General features: G+C 39.3%; 1 protein-coding gene across 1 annotated transcript in view; it reads right to left on the reverse strand.

The window, feature by feature from the left end:
* GPR156 (G protein-coupled receptor 156) overlaps positions 1-24,449 on the reverse strand; it is an 80,215-nt gene that overhangs the window by 16,641 nt on the left and 39,125 nt on the right. Inside the window, exons 4-7 of the mRNA XM_027868426.1 lie at positions 16,509-16,619; positions 15,419-15,544; positions 14,910-15,005; positions 6,028-6,264 (exon numbers count right to left, since the gene is read on the reverse strand). Of these exons, the coding sequence (XP_027724227.1) occupies positions 6,028-6,264; positions 14,910-15,005; positions 15,419-15,544; positions 16,509-16,619 (570 nt within the window). The remainder of the gene's footprint in view (positions 1-6,027; positions 6,265-14,909; positions 15,006-15,418; positions 15,545-16,508; positions 16,620-24,449) is intronic.

Consider the following 24,449-nt stretch of genomic DNA (forward strand, 5'->3'; position numbering starts at 1 on the left):
GCTGCAAAAGGATGCTGCCCATAATCACATACCAAAGACAGAGGCTCCTAGAAACTATTCTTCCCATTACAGAGAAAGAGAGTCAGGCAAGACCTCTGTGCTTCTCTGGGGTGTCTAGGTACCCAGATGACCTTCTTTGTGTGTCTGTGTTGGCATCACCTGTGATATATATGACCCTGGAGAATATCCTTACTGCAAGCTGCTAGAATGCTTAAGGAGCAGCACATGTGCAAGTGATGGGTTGTGATTTTTTCCAGGTCACAAGTTCATTGACAGGTGCATCCTTGACAACACCTTCTGAACCATTCTTTTTTTCTTTTTTTTTGGTGGGGGGGGTGAGGCAACAGGGGTTAAGTGACTTGCCCAGGGTCACACAGCTAGTAAGTGTCAAGTGTTTGAGGCCAGATTTGAACTTAGGTCCTCCTGACTCCAAGACTGGAGCTCTATCCACTGTACCACCTAGCTGCCCCTTCTGGACCATTCTTTATCCTTTTAGGTCCATCTGTGCCCCAGATCACAGGACAATGGTGCAATAATTATACATATGTCAAAAGCAGTTACAGAATTAACTGTGTAAAAGGAGTAGCATCTTTCAATTTCCAAAGGAAGTTTCTCAAATCTTGTCTTAGATACTTATTAATTGTGTGACTCTGGACAGGTCACCTTACCTCTCTGGGCCTCAGTTTCCTCATCTATGAAATGAAGGGTGTGATGGAGCAGCTCAAACTGACTCATGAGAACTGATGGTTAAATTTTCAGTGTGAATTTACACCTCAGAAATTGGCAAAAGCTTCCAATTAAGGCTTAATTTATTATTTTGCTAATTGTCTAGACTTAAGAAAGTGATGGAGAAAATGTTAATAATTCAGATTAAACTAAAGTGTGTTCTGGCACTTTTTTTGAGAGCTGGCTGTTGCATATTTACCAGCACACTGCTGGACTCAATGACCTTCTAAGGTCCCTTCCAGATTGAAATCTATGACTGCATGACTCAAGTCTTGTGTGTGGGGGGCAGGGAGGGATAGGGACAATGGATAGACTTGTTCCTCTAAGTCTTAGTTATTCATTTCTTCAAAAGGGGACAGGTATGACCAGTGTGTCCAGATAAATCCTGTCTTAGGCTCCCAGTACAGAATCTAGTTGATGAAGACTAAGAAGGTGAAAGAGGTTTTCCCTTCACGATCTACAGACCCTCTATCTGACACACATCCCTTTTGAAATGCAAATATTCTTACAATTCTACCTTAGCCAGGGTCTTCACCTCAATTCTTAGCTAATACATAGTTACTATTAATTACTTTATTACTGAAAGATAGATTGCATTGAGTTAGAACTAAAAGAGCCTTTGGAGATCGTCCGATCCTGGAGCTCTCAACCTTTTGGGATCTCCATAACCCTTGGCTTTCAATAAACCTTCTGGTACTTCTTATTTAATATGAAAGGAAATAAATTATAGGACTTGCTATATATATATACATATATATATATACACACACACACACATACACACACACATAAGAAATGACACAAAGATACTCATTAATTTCAATAGGACAATATAGTTATTTACCAAATATTCTATACTCCTTGTTATACCTATGGGGAATACATATATCCAGGAGTTGTGAAATTTTTAGAGTTAGCGTTTATGCTTTGGAAATCAGCAAACTACAAACTGAGACTTGGTTTATTATTCTGTTGATTTAAGAAAGCGAAGGAGAAAATATTAATAATGCAGATTAAACTTAAAAGTGTGTCATGAATACATTTTTTTTTTTTTTCGGAAAGTCAATTGTTAAATATTTACCAGCATACTCCCTGTGTATATCCAAGTTTGGGAGCTCCTGTCCTAATTTCAATTCCTCACTTGAGGATAAAAACCCTAAGACCTCCAGAGTTAAGGTGCTTTGCCCAAGGTCAGAGGCTGCTCTTCATGTCTAGTATGCACCCTCTTTTTACTTCTGCATCCTGAGATTTCTCTCTTCCTACAAAGAGCAGCTGGCAGCCCCTCCTGCATATCGCCTTTCTCAGTTTCCTCCAGTTGTTAGCAACGCTCTACTTCTGAAATTACATTGGATTTATTTATTTGCATATGTATTACATCTCTCTCTCCACCTCCCCACCCCAGCCCCAAACCCTAGTACAATATATGCCCCTTGAGGGCAAGGGCAACATGTTTTAATTTCTGTCTTTGGGTTTTACTTCTGTATTCATAGTGCCTTGAATATAGTTCAGGAAATGAATTTTTTGTTGAATTGTTGAGTTCATTTCAATTGTCACATACGTAGATAAGAGATCTGAATATAATGGGTTCTCTCACTTCATAGTCAGTGCTCTTTCCCCTTGACTATGCCTACTAAAAAGTCATTTGAAGGCAAAAATGAGGAGATTAAGAACTTAAGCGAATTTAGCATTCTTTGTTTTTTTACTGAATATACTCAGTCCAATAGGAAGAATCTCTGAAACTCAGACCTTCAGTTATTACAGCCCTACTCTCCAGAAAACAAGCTTAGAATGATGAAATTAAGCTAGTTAGGGGAAACTAGACAGTTTTCAGTAACTCACATCTTTGCTTCATTTCTCTTTAGTTAAATATAAGTATCATAACTCAAACTAAGGGCAGCTAAGTGATGCATTAGATAGAGTGCTGGGCCTGGAGTCAGGAAGACTTGTCTTGCTGTTTCAAATCTGGCCTCAAACACTGACTAGCTGTGTGATCCTGGGCAAGTCACTTAACAATGTTTGCCTCAGTTTTCTCAACTATAAAAAGATCTGGAGAAGGAAATAGCAAACCACTCTGGTAACTTTGTCAAGAAAACTCCAAATGGGTTCAAGAAGAGTTAGACATGACTTAAATGAACTGGGAGCGCATGTGCCTTGGGGAAAGGAGATCCCAGGATGAAGAAAAGGAGTACTGATAAAGAAGACAGGGAAGATGCTGCCAGAATCATAGGGATGTAGATATGTCTTATACAACAGTCAGATAATTTCACTGGGACTTTGGAAGTAACTGCAACAAGTGGAAGCTGACTGCTTGACCATGGCCACTTTTGCCAGGGCATTTAGGTGCTCTATAGAAAGGGACCAGGAAGTTGATACATCCTGGATTGAACAACCCAAGAATCTGGTGGAGAGAACATCTGGCAAGAGTCATATGAAGGTAGGAGAGAGGGGCAGCTAGATGGTGCAGTGGATAGAGCTCCGGCCTTGGAGTCAGGAGGATCTGAGTTCAAATCTGGCCTCAGACATATAACACTTACTAGCTGTGTGACCCTGGGCAAGTCACTTAACTCCATTGCCTAACCAAAAAAAAAGGAAGGTAGGAGAGAGGCTGGCTTAGGCTTGGAGGACAAATATAACTGTGCTGCCTAAGATGTTTGGTTCTGGGCCTTTCTCCCCTCATATTGTCACTGAGAAGAATGTGGTTATTTACAGGCGTCACACTAGGGTAATGGCCATGCAGCTCCAAAACCTGTACATAGCACGTACCAGAACTGCACCAAAGGTGAATAACAATGGAGCTGTGGTCTGAGCCATAATAGCTTTATCTGAATTGTATTGACTGAGCATATCTTCCAGCTTTCCCATCCCTAGAAAAGGATGCCCAGTGGTGAGTATCAAGAGGTACCAAAAACAAAGATCTTTTACTCTGTCATCCTTAGTGGATGTATAATAAATAGTGTGCCAGTTCAAGTCTCTCCTAGGACACCTGGACAAGTCACTTAACCTCTGAGTGTACCAGGCAACTCTTTAAGACCATAGAGTTGTGGACAGGCTGCTGATCTTCTCTTCAAATATTATTTTTTATTTAATTAATTAATTAAAGCTAGGCAATGGGTTAAGTGACTTGTCCAGGGTCGTGTCTAATGCCAGATTTGAACTCAGGGCCTCCTGACTCCAGGGCTGGTGCTCTATCCACTGTGCTACCTAGCTGTCTCCTGATCTTCTCTTGTGGAGAAAACTCCATATTCTGATTAAATCAAAGGTCCAGAGAAGGAAAAATCCACAGCCACAGTTGAACAGCATAGAAATGGATATTTGAATACTGGTGTATTTACTTTAGCGTTCTTTGATCCCCTCTTCTTTGTCTCTCTCTCTTTCTATTTTCTACTATTTCCCACCAGCTGTACTCCTTGGATTTGACTATATTGTCTTCATACTCCTAGAAAAAGCTTCTCACTAGGAAACTCATTATCCTAGGAACTGTATCAGCTTTGGTACTCATACCTCATTAGCATCTTCTGCCTCTTTGATTGGAGGGTGGGGCAAAAAAAGTCTTCCTTTTCCATTAAAAAGGACTCACAGACCAACTGTTTCCCACCAGCTGTATTCTCTGGATTTGAATCCACCATCATCATGCTCCTAGACAGGCACATTCTTCTTTCTCTCACCTTTTAAACAACCCAGATTATAAGCCCCTTGAAGGCAGCTTTCTTTTTCTTATTTGTATCCCCTGTCCTTAGCAGAGTGCCTGGCGCATAGGTGCTTCGTAAGTATTTATTGAATTTATATGGAAAAAAAATTCATCACCTTTTTCATGACACTAAGCTTGTAAGTACCAGAAGAGTAGAGACTGGAATTTCACTTGTGGTTTTCCTATTTGGAAGCACCTAATTTGTCCCAGCCTCAACCTGCAGCACCCTAATCCTACTCTTGTCAACAAAGCTTCATACGGTAAAGCTTAGGGCTTTCTTGCCTCTCCTCCCTTTTCTATTGAAATATGCATGTCTTATGTCCCATTTCTCCATGGCCCCAATTTCTGCTGATGTGGTTAGTAATGGATGGTCTGGACTTGTGACTTAATCGATGTGGGCAAGTTCCAGTATAGAAACTCCTTCCCTGAATGAACACTAACAACTCTCTATAATGTATAGCTTTAGTTGCCTGGGGGCACTGCTGGCTTGGAACATAGGTCTTCCTAATTCCAAGGTCAACCCTCTACCCATTTGCCATGCTTCTTCACCTGCAATGATCATAGGCTCATAGATTCCGAGCTGGAAGGGACCTTAGAGGTTATCTGATCTAACCTCTTTTTTTTTTTCTCTAAGTGAGGCAATCAGGGTTAAGTGACTTGCCCAAGGTCACACAGCTAGTACGTGTCAAATGTTTGGTCTGAGACCGCATTTGAACTCAGGTCCTCCTGACTTCAGGGCCAGTGCTCTATCCACTGCGCTACCTAGCTGCCCTTTGATCTAACCTCTTCATTGTATAGATGAGGGAACTGAGGTCTGGAGAGGTAATATATATGGAAGAGCAAGGATTAGAATCCAGATCCTCTGACCCTAAATTCAGCACATGTTCTCGTGAACCATGCCAATAATAATAATAATAATAATAACATTTATATAGTTCTGCCACAAACTGTACTAAGTCTTTTACAATTACTTTCTCATTTGATCCTCACAACAGTCTTGTGAGGCAGGTGCTATTATTATCCCCATTTTACAGACAAAGAAACTGAAGCACACAGAGGTTAAGCGATCTGCCTAGGATCACAAGGCTAGTAAGTATCTGAGGTTGGATATGAACTTAGGTCTTCCTGACTCCAGGCCTAGAGTTCTCTCCACTTTGCCACCTACTTGCCAATCCTCAGTTAATATGTGGCCCTCTAAAGTCAACAGACCAATAGTGAACCAGCTGTATTGCTGAATATCAGATGCTCTACTTTTGGGGATGGGGATGGTCTAAATTCTGATTCACTGATACGGGGATGTCTTGATGAGGACACTTCCTCCAGCAAAACAGCTCGATAATTCTTCCCTAACTTATAATCTTAGAGAAGTTCTTGGGAGCACTGAGAGGTGAATGACCTGCCCAGGGTCACAGAACCAGGATATGTCAGAGATGGGATTAGAATCCAGGTCTTCCTGACTCCAATGCTAGTTTTGCATTCAGGCTGATTCTCACTCACTTTACTTCCAACTACGAAAATAGCTGGACCTGGAAGGCGACAAAGAAACATAAGACACACAATTGAGTACAACCACTGCTGGTTCTGGCTAACTCATCACCCGCCTGCATACTCACTTGTGGAATGAAGATGAAGCAGTTGATTGTCGTTGTGCAGACAAAGATGCCTCCAGCTGTGAGTCCAAAGACAAGGTTGGGCCAGTCATGGAAGAATCTGGTGACCAAGAAAAGAAGCCCAGCAACCAGCACCACAAGATTGGCTCCAACCATGATCGTCAAAGACTGATTCACTGGTGGAGAGCTAACATGGTCTGTCAGCCCAGCCAGGTAGGCACCATAGAGCAAGACTACACCCTGGAGTCAACAATGAGAAACAAGAAATGTCTTTTAGGTGAAGAATCTGAAAACATTAGTAAGGAATAGAAAGTAACAGAATCAGATCTTTCACTTCTTTAATTACTGCCTATGGATACTGGGAAGGTTCTATGTTGCAGTTAGTCTAATTTGGATGCAAACACTCAGATGGGTAAGGAGAATAGTCACTAGCAGTATACTATTTATTTTTTTTTAAAAAGAGGTCGTCTTATTTTTAGGGATACTTTTAAAAACATCACCTTGTTTTACAAATATATCTCTTTCCCGGGATCCCTAGAAAGCCATCCTTTATAACAACAAAGTAAGTCAACAAAACTAACCGACACATAGGTCAAGTGTCAATATCATATGCTATGTTTCACCGCCATAGTCCCCCACTTCTTCCAAGAAGGGAGGGAGCTGTATTTTCTAAATGTCCAGAGACAGATTTGGCTTTTTTGCAGTGTTCAGTTTCAGGGTTTTTTCCTTGTTTGCCTGTTTTGGTTACTGTTGCTATTTCTGTTTATATTGTTGCACTCTTTGTGTATATTGTTTTCCTCGTTCTGTTTGCTTCATTCTGAACAGTTCCACAGGCCACTTTTAACAGCTGCTGTTCTTACTTGATCATAAGCTCTTTGAAGGCAGGATCCATATCTTATTTGTCTCTGTATTTCCATTATCATTACACATAGTAGGTTTGAACGAATGAACATTATGGTTGAAGGTGGATTAAAAGAACATTGGTGGAACTATATTTTGGGGGTCTCTATTTAGTTTCCATCTGCAAACCAAAGGAATTGGATGAGAAGATTTTCTTAGAAGTGACCTTACTTAGCTCCTCTACCTCTAATACCCTGTCATCTGTAATCTAATTTAGTGTCGAAGGTCACTGAATATTCAAGCATTTGGTAAATATAGTTTGTGTATACCTGAGTACTCAAACATATTTGGAATCCCAGATAAACAGGCCTATTTGCTGTTCCACACACACGGCCCTCTATCCTCTGTCTCCATGCCTTGGCACAGTCTGTCCCACACCTGGAATACCCTCCTTCATCACCTCTATCTCTTAGAATTTCCAGCTCCCTTCAAAATTCAACTCAACTGCTACCTCCTATGTGAGGTTTTCCCTCCACTCTTTAGGACAAAAACAATTACATTATATTTATTTTGTATTTACTTATGTGCAACACATTGTTTACTCTGACAGAATATAAGCTCCTAGATGGCAGGGATAGTCATTCTTATCTTTGTATCCCTAATGCTTAGCATGCAGTAGGCATTTCATAAATGCTTTTTAATTGATCCCTCAAGGGCCAGCCATATGTCTACTTTTTTTTCCCCCTTGAAGGCAATTGGGTTAAGTAACTTGCCCAGGGTAACACAGCCAATAAGTGTCTGAGGCTGGATTTGAACTCAGGTTCTCCTGACTCCAGGGTTGGTGCTTTATCCACTTTATCCACCTAGCTGCCCCTACTTTTTCCATTAGCCAAGGATATACAGTAATATGTATAAAAAAGTTTTGTAACTACAGTGTTGTTGTTGTTGTTGACAACATATGGTGGTATCCTTTGTATTTATTCTCCTTATATTTACTTTGCATATGTGTGTGTATATATATATATATATATATGTCCTTGTTGTCTCCCCATTAGAATGTAAGTACTTTTTGAATAGGGATTGTTTCTTTATTATATTTGTATCTTTTAATAAACACTTATTAACAGTTAAGTGGAACAGTGGATAGAGCTCCAAGCCTGGACTCAGGAAGACCTAAGTTCAAATCTAGCCTCAGATGCTTACTGGCTGTATGACCCTGGGCAAGTCACTTAACGCTGTTTGCCTCAGTTCCTCACCTGGAGAAGGAAATGGCAAAACACTCCAGTATCTTTGCTGAGAAAACCCCAAATGAGACACAATTGAACAACACAAAATGTTTTTTGATTTATTGATCCTTATTACATTAGTGTAGTAGACTGAGACCTGAGTTCAAGCCCTACCTCTGACAAATAATAGCTTTAGAATCCTGGGCAAGTTACTTAGTGATTCATTGTGCAGACTCTAAATAAATGCCAGTCTCCATTGGTGGAGGAAGTTCCCTGACTGGGAGCTCCCTGTATCAATGAAATGATAGGCCTGGATAAAACAATTATTTCATTATTATAAGCTTCCACTGAAGTCCTGCTGTGAGGTCTCCTCAGGGCATGGAGGCAACTTGGGACTTTCCAAGATTATGCCAGACAAAGGCAAGATATAACAGATCTTGGTTAGCTGGAAAAGTTTGAGTACTGGTCTGATTGTAGGCTAGGTATCTCTTGTCTGAGGACCAGCCCAGCAAGGTCAGAGAGGCTCATTCCTAGGGTTGACCACAAGGAAATGAGTCTTTCAGCTATGGTAACTCTCCAAAACAACATATTAAGTTTTAGAAGAGCAGTGATATATATTGGTGAAGAAAGTCTCTACATCGACAAAACCACAGATCCTGGAAGTAAGGAAGTGTGTTATTATATGCACAGACAGAGTAGGTGGTGAGATTTTGAGGGAAACTGTGAAACTCTCACTCTTTCCAAAAATGCTTTGCCTAACAGTCTGCCATTGGGCACGAAATTCCAAAATTAGAAATTCATTCATTTGAATAGAGATGTTGTTACCCCCAGGAGTCCTCTAGTTAAAACAAGAACTCTGCCTTACATTTATATGAGTACTTTACTCACATCACACTTTATCCTCATAAAACACTGTCGTGAAGTATTTTTATTTCCTTTTTACAGATGATGAAAGGGAGGCTTCAAGAGGTAAAGGACTTGCCCATAGTCACATTGCTAGGAAGTAGAGCTGAGATTCAAACTCAGGTCTTTTGAAAAATATATAAATATATTTTATTTTTTCAAACAACAAAAATCAACCTCTTTCCCTCCCGCTTCACCCCTTGTTGAGAATAAAAGAAAAATAAAATCCTTATTACAAACATGTATAGTTAACCAAAACAAATTTCCACACTGGTCAGGTAAAAAAAAAGTCTCATTTTACACTCTGAAACTCATGTCATTTGTTCCCAAGTCTCATGATCTTTCCACTACACCAAGCTATCTCTCTGATGATGGATAACAGTTCAAAGTCTTGCATCTCACAAGAGATTTGCATTTTTAATTAATTTTTTTCAATTAACAAAGATTTTTTTATTTCTTCTCTTTCTTATTGAGAAAGGATAAAGGAAAAATAAAACCCTTGTAACAAATTTACATAACCAAGCAAAATGAATTCCCACATTGGTCATGTCCAAAAATATGTTTCATTCTGCATATTGAATGTGTCATGTCTTTGTCAGCCAGTGAATAGAATTCTTCATTATTGGCACTTTGGAATCATGGTTGGTAATTGCACTGATAAGGGTTCTTAACTCTTTCAAAGTTGTTTGTCTTTTTCCTTTTTTTTTTTTAATGAGGCAACGGGGTTAAGTGACTTGCCCAGGAACACACTGCTAGTGAGTGTTATGTGTCTGAGGCTGGATTTGAACTCAGGTCCTCCTGACTCCAGGGCAAGAGCTCTATCCACTGTGCCACCTGGCTACCCCTCAAAGTTGTTTGTTTTTACAGTGACTTGACTTGAATCCAGGTCTGATGTGCTTTTTAATACATGCCTTTAGCAGAGAATGGCTTGTAATCTCAAGGAGTGGGTCTAATTTCGAATGTCAGAGGGGAAAAGACAGCATTATGAGAGATTAGTAGAGTAAACATCTGGAGGGCATCTGGGGTCTTAAAATCCCTTTCTGATTATACTGAGTATATGGTTCCCTACCTGCTGGGTAAGTCACACTATCAGTTTTCTCATCTTTAAAATGGGGATATTATTGCACACTATATCAAGGAGTTGTTATGAGGAAAACACTTAGCACACCTTGAAGCATTTTTATAAATGAGAATTATTATATTTTTAAAAATGTTTGCAAAGTACTTTATACCTATTATCTTACTTGGTAGCCACAGCAACCCTCTACTATAGGTAGCTACCACAGGTATTGATTTCCCTGTTTTGTTTTTATTTTATTAAAACTTACTTTATTAAGAATTTGACAACTATCAGATAAGCTGAACATCCCCCTGTAAAAAAGCTGATCAGAAAAAGAGGATTTCACATATAGCTGTCAGTTGGCACCAGGTGTAGCTTGATTCTCCCTTGACATATGCAACAGATTCAATATACCCTCTTCAAAGCTGTCCTGTTTGTCTGCATTTCCTCCTGACCAGCCTTCTGTGTATTTTGAAAATACCTCAATGATTCTCTTTTCTTACTTTTCTTCCCCTTTCTATACCCTTCCTTCTTTCTCTCCCTCTCCCTCACTCTACCACCCCCCAAATGAAAGAAAGAAAAATAAAACCTTCATATAAAATATTCATAGTCAAGCAAACAAATGCCAACTTTGACTGTCTGAAAATGTCTCATTTTGCATCTTGAGTTCATCACCTCATTGTCAGGAGGTGGGTAGCATGTTTTATCTCTGCTTTTCTGGAATCTGAAATTTCATTGGTCAGAGTTCTTAATCTATGTTCTTAACCTATTTTCTTTTAAAATGTTGTTCTATTATATGAATTATTTTCCTGGTTCTGTTCACTTCCTTCTGCATCAGTTCATAAAAGTTTTCCACCACACCAAGCTATCTTGTTAGAAACTGTTTCATCATTTCTTATTGTACAATAATAATTCACTACATCCATATATCATAACTTGTTAAGTCACTCCCCAGTAGATAGGCACCCCCTTATTTTCCAATTTTTTGCTACTATGAAAAGAGTTGCTATAAATATTTTTGTACCTATGGGTCCTTTTCCTCTTTCTTTGATCTCTTTGGGGTATACACCTAGCAATGGTATTTATGGGTATGTGCACATACTTTTGGGGTAGTTAATATTATGCTTATGATCATTTCTTCTACATAGAGAACTGGTAAGTGCCTTCAATTTTAAAGTTTTGAGCCTTAAAGTGAAGATGAAGTCAGGGAAAAGGCAGCAATTTGTCTTCATCTGAGTCCAAGAGAGAGGATACAGAAGGAAAATGGTGAGTATTAGAGAGACTTTGGTGAGTTAGGTAAAATATCTCACAGTGTCTGTTAGTGGAAAAGTAAAACCAGTGTTGGTCAGTCAGTGCAGAAGGCAATCAAATAGGCAGAGAAAAGTCATCAGAACCAGAAAGGACATTTACACAATGATTTACCACAATGCAAAAAAATATATATAGTATTGAAAGACAACAGAATTCCATTTGATGCAATGACCAGTCTTGACTTCCAGAAGACTGTTGGTGAAATATACCTTTTACCTCTTGGAAGACCAGTGTTAGTCTATAAGTCTGGAATGATTATGATCAGATATTGCCAATGCATTTGTTTGCTTTGCTTGATGATATTTCTTTGTTAAACATTGAAGGTTCAAGGGGAGGGTGTTATTGGAAAGTTAGAGTTATGTTAAAAGCATCAATAAAAACTTAATATAAAAAATAATCAAAAGCCTGTGAAAAATGGTGGCTGAAGCACAGAAGACCACAGGCTTAGATTCAGAAGGGTCTTTAGAGGTCATCTAGCCCAACCTCTTCTTTTACACATGAGGATATTGAGGCCCAGAGAGACCCAAGGTCACACAGGCAGTAAGTGGTAAAGCTGGAACTTGAACTCAGGCCCCATTGACTCCAATGCACTTTTGAAAACAATGCACTTTTCCATTAGGAAAGTTTAGAACTGGAAGCTAAGATAGTTTGGAACGAGATGGTGCAGTAGATGGAGCACCAGGCCTGGAGTCAGAAAGACTCATCTTCCTGAGTTCAAATCTAAACTCAGACACTTACTAGCTGTGTGATCCTGAGCAAGTCACTTAACCCTGTTTGCCTCAGTTTCCTCATCTGTTAAATGAACTGAAGAAGGAAATGGGAAACCACTCCAGTATCTTTGTCAAGAAAACCCTAAATGGGGTCACAAAGAGTTGGACATGTTTGAAAAATGATTGAACAACAAGAGTTTAAAAAGTGATACTGATGACAAAATGTAGTGGAAATATAGCAAAAAATTGTCAGAGGTAGGGTCCTTCTGCCTGAGTCAAACACTCTATTAACTAAGCCACATTGCTTCTACTTTTTCCTTGCAATAATAATAGCTGGGCAGCTAGGTGGTGCAGTGAATAGAGCTCTGGCCTTGGAGTCAGGAGGACCTGAGTTCAAATCCAGCCTCAGACACTTAATACTTTCTAACTGTGTGACCCTAGGCAAGTCACTTAACCCCGATTGCCTCACCAAAAAGGAAAAAGAAAAGCTGACATTTATAGCTACACAGCACCTCTCATTACAAAGCATCATCACATGTACTTCTTATAACAATCCCATAAGACAGATAGGAAAGGGATCTATAGGAAGGAAGGAAACAAGCATTTATAAAATGCCTACTATGTGCTGGGCACTGTGCTAAGTGCTTTACAAATGTTATCTCATTTGATCCACACAACAACCCTGGCAGGTTGTTTGTTGTTCAGTCACTTTCAGTCATGTCTGACTCTTCATGACCCCATTTGGGGTTTTCTTGGCAAAGGTACTGGAGTGATTTGCCATTTCCTTCTCCAGTTCTTTTTACAGATGAGGAAACTGAGGCAAACCAGGTTAAAGGACTTGCCCAGGATCACACCACTAGTAAGTGTCTGAGGCCAGATTTAAACCCAGGAAGATGAGTTTTCCTGACTCCAGCCCTAGCACTCTATCCACTGTGCCACCCTAGCTGTCCCTACTCTGGGAGTCATGTGCTGTTATTTTCCCCTTTCTATAGTTGTGTAAACTGAGGCAGAGGTCAAGTGACTTGCCCAGTGTCACACAGTTGGTATGTGTCTGAGGCCATCTTTGAACTCAGTTCTTCCTGACTCTAGGACCAGTGAGTGTTCTATCTTCTACTCCACCAAGCTGCCTCAGAAAGGTAAAGTTTAGTAAAGTAAAAAATTAAAAAAACAAAAAAACCAGTAGGATTTGAACTAAGTTCTTCTGATTCCAAATGCAATGACTCAAAATACGGGAACAACAGCACACATGGCCTTGATGAGGCTTATTGTTGTTTTTTCTAATACCACATAACAATGTCAACATATAGTATTATTTATAGTATTTGGCTGTAGTCTTTCAACCAATAATTTTTAGAAGTTATTTCCTATAGTCAGTGATATAGGTTAATGTTATTTAAGAAATACTATGGAACAAGATGCTTTGGAGAAGAGTTGATATGACCTTGGACAAATCATTTCTCTTTGCAAAATGGATGTAAGGATTAACGGGGTGAGGGCTGCAAGAAACCTGGAACTCCTTCAAAGCCTTGTAACAGCAGCATTTTACTGATGTGCAAACCTCCAAGCCACGACCCTTGGGTGAGGGATCACAGTAAAACCTAGACTGTTGTTTGGTGTTTAAAAAGAGTAATCCTGGTCAGGGACATATATGCTGATGCTCCCATATTGTGAACTTAGTGACTCATCCTTAAAATGGCAATGACACCAATGGATTTGGAATCAGAGAAGCTGGTTTCCAATTCTGGCTCTACCACTTTATTACCTGGGTGATCTTGGGCAAGTCACACTACCTCCCTCTCGGGAGCTTGGTTGCCCCATTTGTAAAGTGTGAGGGTTGGACTCTAGTCCAATCCTGCCCCAGATATTTGCTAATAAAACATTTAACCTCAATTTTTGTCGACTTCACACACTAGGTGCTCCCCACACTGATGAAATCACATATGCTTTGCATGTTCATATATTTGCGTATGGAAATAGTGGCACTATCAGAAGAAACAACTTTATTCCTTGGCCTTTAAAATTGCCTCAAAGGTCCCTTCCGGCTCTGAGTCTATGATTCTGTGAGCCCTTGTCCTGCCTACCCTTATAGAGTCATTGTAAGAATCATATGTGATAACACTGCGTAATGAGACATGTGTAAATATCAGTCATTATTATTTTTATTGTTATCATTTAGAAATAATAGAGACATTATGGTATAATAAATTGAATGCTGGATTTAGAATCAGAAAGACATGAATTCAAATCATGCCCCAGAGATTTGCTAATAAATCATTTAACCTCTCTGAGCCTTGAGGAGCTCCCTTGGATACATCTACTAAGTTGGTGACTGGTTTCAATTTTTGTGGACTTCACACACTAGGTGTTCCCCATACTGATGAAATCATATATACTTTGCACATTCATATATTTGCATATGGAAATAGGGGCACTATCAGAAGAAACAACTTTATTCTTTGGCTTTTAAAATGCTAGTGTTATGCTTTAAGGATATATAGAGATACAGATTTCTATCTAAATGCATATATATATATATATACACAACAAAAATATATATAAACACACACATATGTCTGCATACATACAAACACAGACAGACACACACATGCACACTCTGCTAAACTAAGAGCTCCAAATTTTAGTAATTTCCTCAGGAAAAGTAAGAGGCATTAACTATAATGAATGTCTTACTAAAAAATAAATTTCACTTTTGTAGGACAGAATAACCCCACAGAGTAAGCTGGGATATTTAACTTGAAATGCACGGAACACTGCCTAAAATGATTCATAGTGTGTGACAGCTGTTCTGTATTCCACAGAGTAATAGTTACCAACCTTATATCCCAAAATGAGAGCAATCCAGAGATCAGAGTAAAGGGAGGCACAGAAGTAGGTCTTGGTCATGGAACAGGTGATGTCTCTCTCTGTCATCTGAGAGAGACAGAAAGAGTCAGTGCTCCTAATCCTCGGACAATACTTGACACATGGAAAGCACTTAATACATGTTCTTTCTTTCATTCTTTCATTTAATCACCCTCATATCCCTTCACTTCCAATGTCTTGGAGGCCTGTTTCATGAAAAGCAGGAAGAAATACAGAGGCAAGATTCAGAGGGCTGCTATAGTAATGGATGTGAGGAAAACAATTGGTACGCATTTTGTTTGTCTTGAAGTCGTCCTGGTAGTGGCCTTTCTCTTCCTTCCTTTCTTTCCACTTTGTTCCTTTGCCCTATAAGACTTTCTTGTGGCTAATGTTACTGCCCAGGGTATTCTGGCAGAAGAATTGCTTTTACCCAACCCAGTTCAGTTCAGAGAAGAAGTTTCCCAGGGAATCTGGTTCCTTACCCTCACTGTAAAACGGAGAATCTGAAGGCACTGGATGGGATCAGATAATACCCATGTCACAAGCAGGATAATGTCAACCATCACCAGCACTGCTACCAGCCCAAGCAGCTGTAGGTCTTTAATAATCTGCAACATATTAAGCCCAAGGTCCTTATTGGTTATATATACATAGTGAGCCAGATCTGCACAAGCCCTTTGTATAAGTATCTCCTTGGGAGAAGCTTCCCATCTGGCAAATAATGCCAAAAATAGACACAAAATATTCACAGTAGTTTTTTGGTGGCATCATCAAATGTCCCCCTTCTCTCACTGGCTCTATAATCAGAGTCACCTAACTTCTCTGCTTCATTTCCACATCTGTCAGATGGGAAAAGGGTTGGACCTGATGGTCTCTGAGGTCCTTTCCAGTTCTAAATCTGTCATCTTATGCCATTTTTTAAAAGAAAACAAATGTATATTGGGATTGGGCCCATGCTCTCCATCCAACTGGGATAAGGGTGGGAGATCTAACCAGATATCATTGAGGTACTGCAGGGAATATGCCTAGGCATAAAACCCTGCATGAGGAACCACTCAAGTCTCCTAACTATGGATGTGTTCAGAATATCACTATGACAATCCTCTCTTTGAATCTCTCATTTGTGCCAAGCACAGAGCAGCAGAGAGGAACATAGATTTTGAACTGGATGGGACTTTGAAGGGTGGTTAGTCCAACTCTTTCATTTACAATTCAGGAAACAGGCTCATTAAGGTGATGTGACTTATCCAAGGTCAAACGAGGAGGGATTTGAAGAGTCCAGATTGGAACCCAAGTCGTCTACCTCCAACATTCTCTCCATTGGACTACACTGTCCCCCTCCTCCACAGCAGTCCTAGGGTTTAGATAGCAAATGCATCGGGGATTATTGCTAGTGAGTCATGGATCCCACCACTAACAGCATGTTGCCTCTGGAAAGTCCTGTTTATTTTGGTGATAGGCCAGGTGCCATGATCTAATTAATATGAAGGCTTTTCCATCTTCTTCTCATCAACAGAGACCAAAAAGAAATTTCCTCTGCAACAAAGCAGAATGAATTCAGTAGTGACTCACCACTCTCTTGTCTGGGACCCGCTGGGTAAAAACCCTGTACAGTCTCCAGCTCTTCCCCAATATGGGGCCAAATATTAAGGAACTCCCAACACATAGTAGGGACAGTCTGACCTGTAACAAGAAGGGGGAAGGGAGGGAAATAAATGAGTCAGAAGAGTTTTCTTACTTATTATAAATTTTTATTATAAGCACCATAGGTACCAAAAGTCCAATACACAAACAAAATAAAGAATAAAATCTTAAGTAAAACTTTAAATTGAAAACTACATGTGTACACAGTTTAATGAAATAATTTCCTTAATTGTGACTGCATTCCTTTTTTGGCTGATTTTTTACCTATATACTTAAAAACATTTGTTGTTCCTTTTTTAAAAAAAAATATAATCACAACAACCATTTATTTCTGCTTTCTTCACCCAAGCATCACTTATTATAATTCTTTTTTTCTTTGTATTTTCATCCAGCCACTTGAACAAATCCAGTCATGAACAACTAACTACTGCTTGTTAGAAGCCCATTATAATTTTGAATAATATTAATGGTTTGGAGAGATACTGCATAGTTTAGTGAGCAAAAGGCCAGCTTTGGAACTGGGGATACCTGGGTTCACGTCCTGCCTCTGGCATGGGTTAGCTGTGTGAACATAGGTACTTAACCTCTCAGTACTCCCAGACAGTGATGTAAGACTGAAAGTTACAGGGGAGTTACTGATCCACAGTTAGCAAAGGGAGTTTCTAAGCCTGGAGTTCTTTATACTGAGGAAAGCAAAAGCCTATAATTGGAGACAGGAGCACAGTGGATAGGAAGCACTGGGAAGACCTAAGTTCAAATCTAGTTTCAGACACCTATTAGCTATGTGCTAGGCAAATCATTTAACTTCTGCTTATTGTAAAATGTATATTGTAAAATGTAAAATTGTAAAATAATAGCACCTACCTCCCAGGGTTATTATGAGGAGCTGAAGTGATTATTAAATGTTTATTTCCTTCCTTCTTTCTTTCCTTCCCCTCTCCTTCCCTCCCTCCTTCCCTTTCTCCTTTCCTTCCTTCTCTTCTCTCTCTCCTTTCCCTCCCCCTCCTGGCTCCCTCTCTCCCTTCCTTCTTTCCTTCTCTTCCTTCCATCATTCCTTCCTTTCCCTCCCTCCCTGTCTCTTCCCTTCCTTCCTTTCTCCCTCCTTCTTTTCCTCCCTCCCTTCTTTTCCTTCCATCCTTTCTTCTTTCTTCCCTCAACTGGAAATCTGCTTCCTTGATTGATTGATTAGAACTTCCAACTCACTGCTCTTGCTGAGGCCAAGAAGAATATATACAATCCTGCTTCCAAGTGACAGTACATTAAATAATTGAAGAACGTTATCTTCCTTGCTATGTCTTTTCTTCACCAGACTAAATATCATTAGTTCCCTCAACCAAGAAAGTTCTGGGAGTCAGGAGATTTCATTAATACTAATTAATAATAAGATTACTTCAATCCTTCAAGTACATGGGATCTTCAGTGGTATGGGTACTCCCTCTACCAGTAAATGCAACACCTAATTCCTTATAGTTTCATGAATTACTGTGTCTGGAAAAAAAATTGATGATCTGGTTGTCAATACCCTGAGGGTGGGAGGCAATCTCCAAAATGACTTAGGCTGGTCCTGAGAGGAAATGTACCATAAGTCACCGGTGCCTGTATTTGCAGCCTTTACAACTTGAGAGTGCCTGCCAGAATTTTGGGGCTGCTGGCAGAACCTTTAAGAGTCACCTCCACCTCCAAATGAGTAGTAGGCAGAGCCTTAATTAGGAATTCTAATACCCGGGACAAATTCATTTGGTAGATAGCACCCTTCGAGGAGTGAAGTGAAGCAGAGCATTGGTACAGTAAATAGAATGCTACTCTTAAGAGTCAGGAAGATCTGAGTTTGAATTCTTATTAGCTGTGTGACCCTGGGAAATTCAATTAATCTTTCTCAGCCTCAGTTTCACTTTTTAAAATGAGGGAATTGGCCTCAATGGCCAACTCTGAGGTCCCTTCCAGTCTCCCCTGTGAAAGGAATAAAGTATAACTCTTCCTGTATCATTCAGATAAACTGAAGAAAGGGGTCTTGTGAATTGAGGAGGTCTAGAATGGAGAGACCAGGATATTGAAAGGGGGTGGGAGGCTGAGGTAGTGAAAAAGACTATGAGCCAGGTACATTCTGAACTTATTAGGGAGGAAGGAAATTGACCTACTAGTCCATAGATGACAGCAATAAGTTTCTGGACAGGAGAGACAGAAACTTCAAAGGAGTGAAGAGGGCGGGTCTGAAAGTCGACAGAGTACGGCAGTTCCTCCCTAAGCCTTTTATATGGGGGGTGATGGTGGGAGGTTTGACAGAAAGAGAAGCTAGCCTTGGAATGGGTGACAACAAACATTGATGTCTTCTGGGGAAAGCTAGAGTTTAGTGGCAAGGAATATAAGAGGAAAAGACATAGGAGGAAGGGGAGCTTGTACACGATGTAGGAAATGTCCCTAGGGCACAGTAGAAAAAAAGAGCAGAAGAGGATAGGGAATGGAAAAGCCTAGGGCTGAATTGACTGCTGGGTCAGGGTGGGGAGGGTGGTAGGAGGAACTGATCCTGCACTGATTCCAGGTGTCTCCTAAGGCACAGATCTCCAGGATAGAAAGCGGGTTAAAGTCGGATCCGAAGAGAGGAGCAATGAGAACTATAGCATCTGGGCAATTGGCAGCCTAGGGTTGGGAGCTGATGCTGGAGGAAGGAACAGGTGAGTCAGGTTTGCTGCACTCTGAAGGGTGCCGGGAAACATGCCCCTCAGGTAGGAGATGTACCCTCTTAGATGTTGGTACTTAGAGCAAAGGCTTGGCCACTTCTAGGAGATCTGACTTTGGCAGTAAGATACCAGTAGAGAGAACAACAACAACAACAACGAGGATGATAATAACAGCTAACATTTAAGGAGAGCTTTAAGGATTACAAAGCATTTTATAATTATCATCCCATTTTATCTTTATAAGCACTCTGGGAGATAGGTGCTATTATTATCCCCATTTTAAATCTGAGTCAGACAGAAGATAAAAGACTCGCCCAGGGCTATACAGTTAGTGAGCATCTAAGGCTGGATTTGAATTCAGATCTTCTCGACTCCAGGTCTAGCACTCTACCCACTGCACTACCTGGCAGTTTCTAAATCAAATAAAACAACAGCGAATATAGCATTAAATTCTAAATTTAGTATCTATAAGTTACAGACCAATACAGTAGAGAGAGCGCTTGATCTGGCGTTAAAGGGTTTGAAGCTTAGCTCTGCCACTTAGAGTTCCCGTGATCTGATCTTGGGCAGCAAGTATCTTCAGCTTTCTCTTTGGGCTTGTTTCCTCATCTATAAAAGGACAGGATTGTTCTAGACGACCTCTCCTGTCCCTTCCATCCCTAAAGATATGATGCTGTAAAAGTATTGACATCCTAATAAATTATAAATGCACAAATATAAACTTTGAAATAATAATAACTAAACAGCTATTTTTTTCCATTCCCCCTCCTTATCGCTTTTCACCTCATTGCTGGGATTTTTTCCCCACTAACAGTTACACCAAATGTGTATGTTGTTTTAGTTTGGCTTTCTTTGCTCTATATCATTTTGTAAAAATCTTTCTACATTTAATGATATCCTTCATATTTGCCATTTTTTGTAGCCTAATAATATTTTGTGACATGAATGTGCAAACATTTGTTCAGCTATTTCCTAATTATTGGCTTATTTCCAGTTTGGGGGCTATTGAAAATAAAGCAGCAATGAGTATTTTTGTATAGACAGACTCTCTCCTTTTTAACATTATCCTTAGTATTTAGTCCTGTTAATGAGATCATTAAGTCAAAAGCTTTGATCCAGTCTATAACTCTTATTCCATTGTCACGTTGTTCTAGGAAAAGATTACCTTAATTTACTGAGTGATATTAGGCTTGTTTCCCCACAGCCCCAGCAACTCTGAATTTTGTCATTTGAAACTGTCTTTGCCAATAAGCTAGTTAGAAGGACGCATTTTGAGGTAGTTTTATATTTTTCCAATTACCAGGGATTTTGGACAATTTTTCAAGTGATTATTAGCAATTTGGAATTATTCAATTAAAATTGTTGATTACATCTTTTGTTAATCCACTGGGGAATGATTAATAGCCATAAAAATTTATAAAATGTTCTTGTAGTTTGTAGAATACATAAATATTCATATGTATATATTTGTTGTTCAGTCATTTTTCAGTTGTATACACCTCTTTGTGACTCCATTTGGGGTTTTCTTGGCAAAGATACTAGAGTAGTTTGCCATTTCCTTCTCCAATATGTGCATTTACATATGCATGTGTGCACACGTATACAAATATGCATTCATATGTATATCAGCATTATTTACCATAAAAATTTTTCCTCCAATCAGATTCTTTTATCTTTTGATTTGTTGTGGGTCAGGACACTAGTGGGAGTTGGGAGACTTGAGTTGACCTTAGTAAAAAGACAATGGAGAAAGCAGTGGTGCCCTGGCCTCTTGGGTAGTAGCTTCAATAGAATGAGCCTGGCAGCATCAGCATAATGGGAAAATAGTAGGTCCTGGCATGAATAGCACTGCGAGCCCTGAGACAGTGACATTCACAATGACACCCAGCCTACTCCAATTGTACCTGCAGCAAGACAGTGGAAAGGATAGTCTAATTCTAGTTGGCAAGATGGCAGTCATAGCTCCAGGTAGCTGCAGGTGGGCCTCAGCCAATCAGAGTGGCATCTAGCATGTGGGCAGAAAAAAGCCACAGGGTGAATGGGCAGACCTCAGTCAGCTAGATGTGTTGGAAACAGCACAATTCTATCCTGATGGATGGACAGGACAGCAGCAGTGGGAAGCCCATGCTGGCCTTTTGTTGCGGTTTCAATGGGGTTCCCAGCTTTGCTTCAGGGATGAGGGGATGGGAAAAAGCTGTTGAGTCATAAAACTGCCATCTGTGACCCTGGCTGCCCACGTTATTGGATGTTGTTATTAAAGGAATTATTTATCTGGGCCCTTAGGCTCTGAGGGATCCATTGCACTAGATGTAAAATCACAACTGGGACATGGCCATATTGCTTTTTTTAAATGTAAAATTCCTTTATTTTCATATAATCAAATCTATTTTTGTGTAATTCCATTAGTTTGATAGCTTAAAAATATCTTTTCAACATATATATCATTCCTTTCTCTTATAATCTTTAAAAAATTTTTTTTATCACTGATCTGATTAGGATTTACTATAACAGATAGCATGACATATACATTTGGGTTTTCCCTATACTGACTTCTAATTGTCTTCCAATTTTTTTTTGGTTAAGGATCTCTATTTCCAAAGTTTTTTATTTGGGGGGGGTTATCAAATATGAATCTCTAATATACATTTTATCCTGATTCTGCTCAGATTATTTTTTCAAAAATTTTCCCGGTACCATGTAGTTTTGATATTTACTGCTTTATACTATTTTTTGAAACCTGACAGGTCAAATTTTATTTCATTATTTTTTGCCTCTTAGTTATCCTAAACATTCTTGTTCTTTTGTTCTCCGTAGAAATTTTTTATTCTATTTTATAAAATATTGGTATTCAGATTGGTCTTGCATTAAGTCTATAAATTTATTTTGGAAATTTAAACTTTTAATCACATTAGCTCAGCATATCCATGTGCAGAGGCTATTCTTTCAACTGCTCTGTTCTTCCTTCACTTTTGTTAAAATAAACAGAAATATGTCTTCATATAGCTATATTTGTGATTTTGATAGGTTGATGTACACAGCTTTGATAAATTTTGCCATTCTTCAAATGATGTTATTTTGCATCATTTTTCCTGATTTAAAAATTATATATAAAAATTCATGTGCTTTTTATGGGCTTATCTTATTCACTGGGAGATAATGTATCATATTGACTAGAAAGCCATAAGAAAACCAGGGTTCAGATTCTGCCTCTGATACATACTGACTACCTGACTATGAAGAATTCACTTAGCTTCTCAGTGCCTATCTAAAACTATAAGCTGCAGAATTGTTTTGAATCTAGATTGGTAGAGTAATTTTCCCCACAGATGATTTCTGATACTAAAAAAAATCACCGGTCCAGAGCTAAACAAAACAAAATAATATAACAACAAAAAGAAACCTTAACTTCTACCTTACTAAAGTAATTTATTATCATTAAAGTAATTACCAATTACAGTGATTGAATTGAGTTTCTTGGATTTTCCAAACATCTAATTGTGCCATCTGTGAATAAGGATATTTGAAACTCCTTATTATAAATTTTTTATCCCCTCAACTTCTTTTTCATGACTGATCATCATGGTTAACATGTCTATGTCAGATGGGAGGGATAAAGAGACAATCCTTCTTCATAACCGTTTTTAGTGACAATGTCTTTCACATTTCTCCATCACATATGCTGGCTCTTGGTTTTGGGGGGCAGGGGTTTGTTTTTGTTTTTTGTTTTTTAGCATATACTACTTCTAAAGGAAAAGTCCCTCTAGTTCTACACTTTTTTGAATATAAATAGATGCATTTGATTGAAGACCCTTTCTATATCTATTTATAATGGGGATTTGGTACATTCCCAGAATGCCTCAGATGGCAATTCCATGTGGAGATTGCTAGAGCTGCCTCTTGGGGAATCGTGATGTGAATGGGAAGTGTTTTGGAGAAACCGACTGCGGAGATTCATAGACATTTTCTAACTAGTTCCAGTTGGCTAACTGCGTGCTGAAGAGGAGGTGCTTTTATTGGCTTTGGAGACATTCAAAAAAGTCTGTTAACTTCAACTACTGTTTCTTTGCTTTATTTACTTCTCAGGGATCTTGGAGACTTCTTTGCTTGGGGTATCTGGTGAAGGGAGTGGAGTCTCTGATCTTGGGAGTTTCAAAAGCTTGGGAGATTGAGCTGCAGGAATCCAAAAGGCTGAAGCCAGGTTTCTTAGCCAGCACAGTATTCATACCTCAGGTATCAAGGAATGATCTTCGGGTGAGCACCCAGAGGAAACTGAGTTGAGGATTCATCAGACAGAGATGCTGCCTTTGTATATGAACTTGGTGGAACCAATGTTATGTAGACTATTACCACCTTCATACCACAAGAGACTGAGGTGATGTAGGGGAGTGTATGCCCTGGAGGTGTTGGGGGGCAAGTCTGTATATTTGTTTTGGCTAAATCTTTGAGGTAAATATCCCTTTGCACAAAGATAAAGGAATGGCATTGGGGTGCTCAGCACTGGCCCCCTAACAATGGAGGTAACACAACTGGTGGGGACTAAGGCAGAGGGTAATAGAGAAGAGATACTTTAAACTCCTAAGGGTATCTGAGAACTCTGAGGGGGAGATGTAGCAACCTGTTCCTGAGAGAATGGGGCCAGAGCACACAAGCTATATACTAATATCAGATAATTTTGATGATGTTTATTGTTGATAGGATTTTTTATACTCATTGTTTTCCCAAAATTCAATCATCCTTGCATTCCTAGTATAAAGCGTTCTTGGTTGTAATAAAAATGTTTTTGTCACATTGCTCTATTAGACTTGCCAATATTTTATTTAATATTTTTATACCCAAAACATTAATGAAATTAGCTTGTAGTTTTCATTTTATGCCTTACATCTGGTAAGCTTGGGGATCAAAACCTCATCTCTCTTTTTTACTTCACAGAAAGAGTTGAATAGACTTTCTCTACACTTAGAAATATTGTATGTAATATAAAGATTACTTAGGATCATAAGATATAGAGCTAGAAGGAACCTTGGGGATTTTCTAGCCCAATCCTCTTATTTTACAGATAAGGTTAAGGATATGCTAAAGCCCAGTTAAGTGATTTGTTCAAGGTCACACAGATAGTAAGTAGCAGAGCCAAGACTCAGGTTTTAGAACTCCAAATGCAGTGATCTTTCCACTATACCTTACTTTCTCCAAA

Source organism: Vombatus ursinus, unplaced genomic scaffold (assembly GCF_900497805.2).
Source record: "Vombatus ursinus unplaced genomic scaffold, bare-nosed wombat genome assembly UNPS02001419.1, whole genome shotgun sequence".
Taxonomy (NCBI): domain Eukaryota; kingdom Metazoa; phylum Chordata; class Mammalia; order Diprotodontia; family Vombatidae; genus Vombatus; species Vombatus ursinus.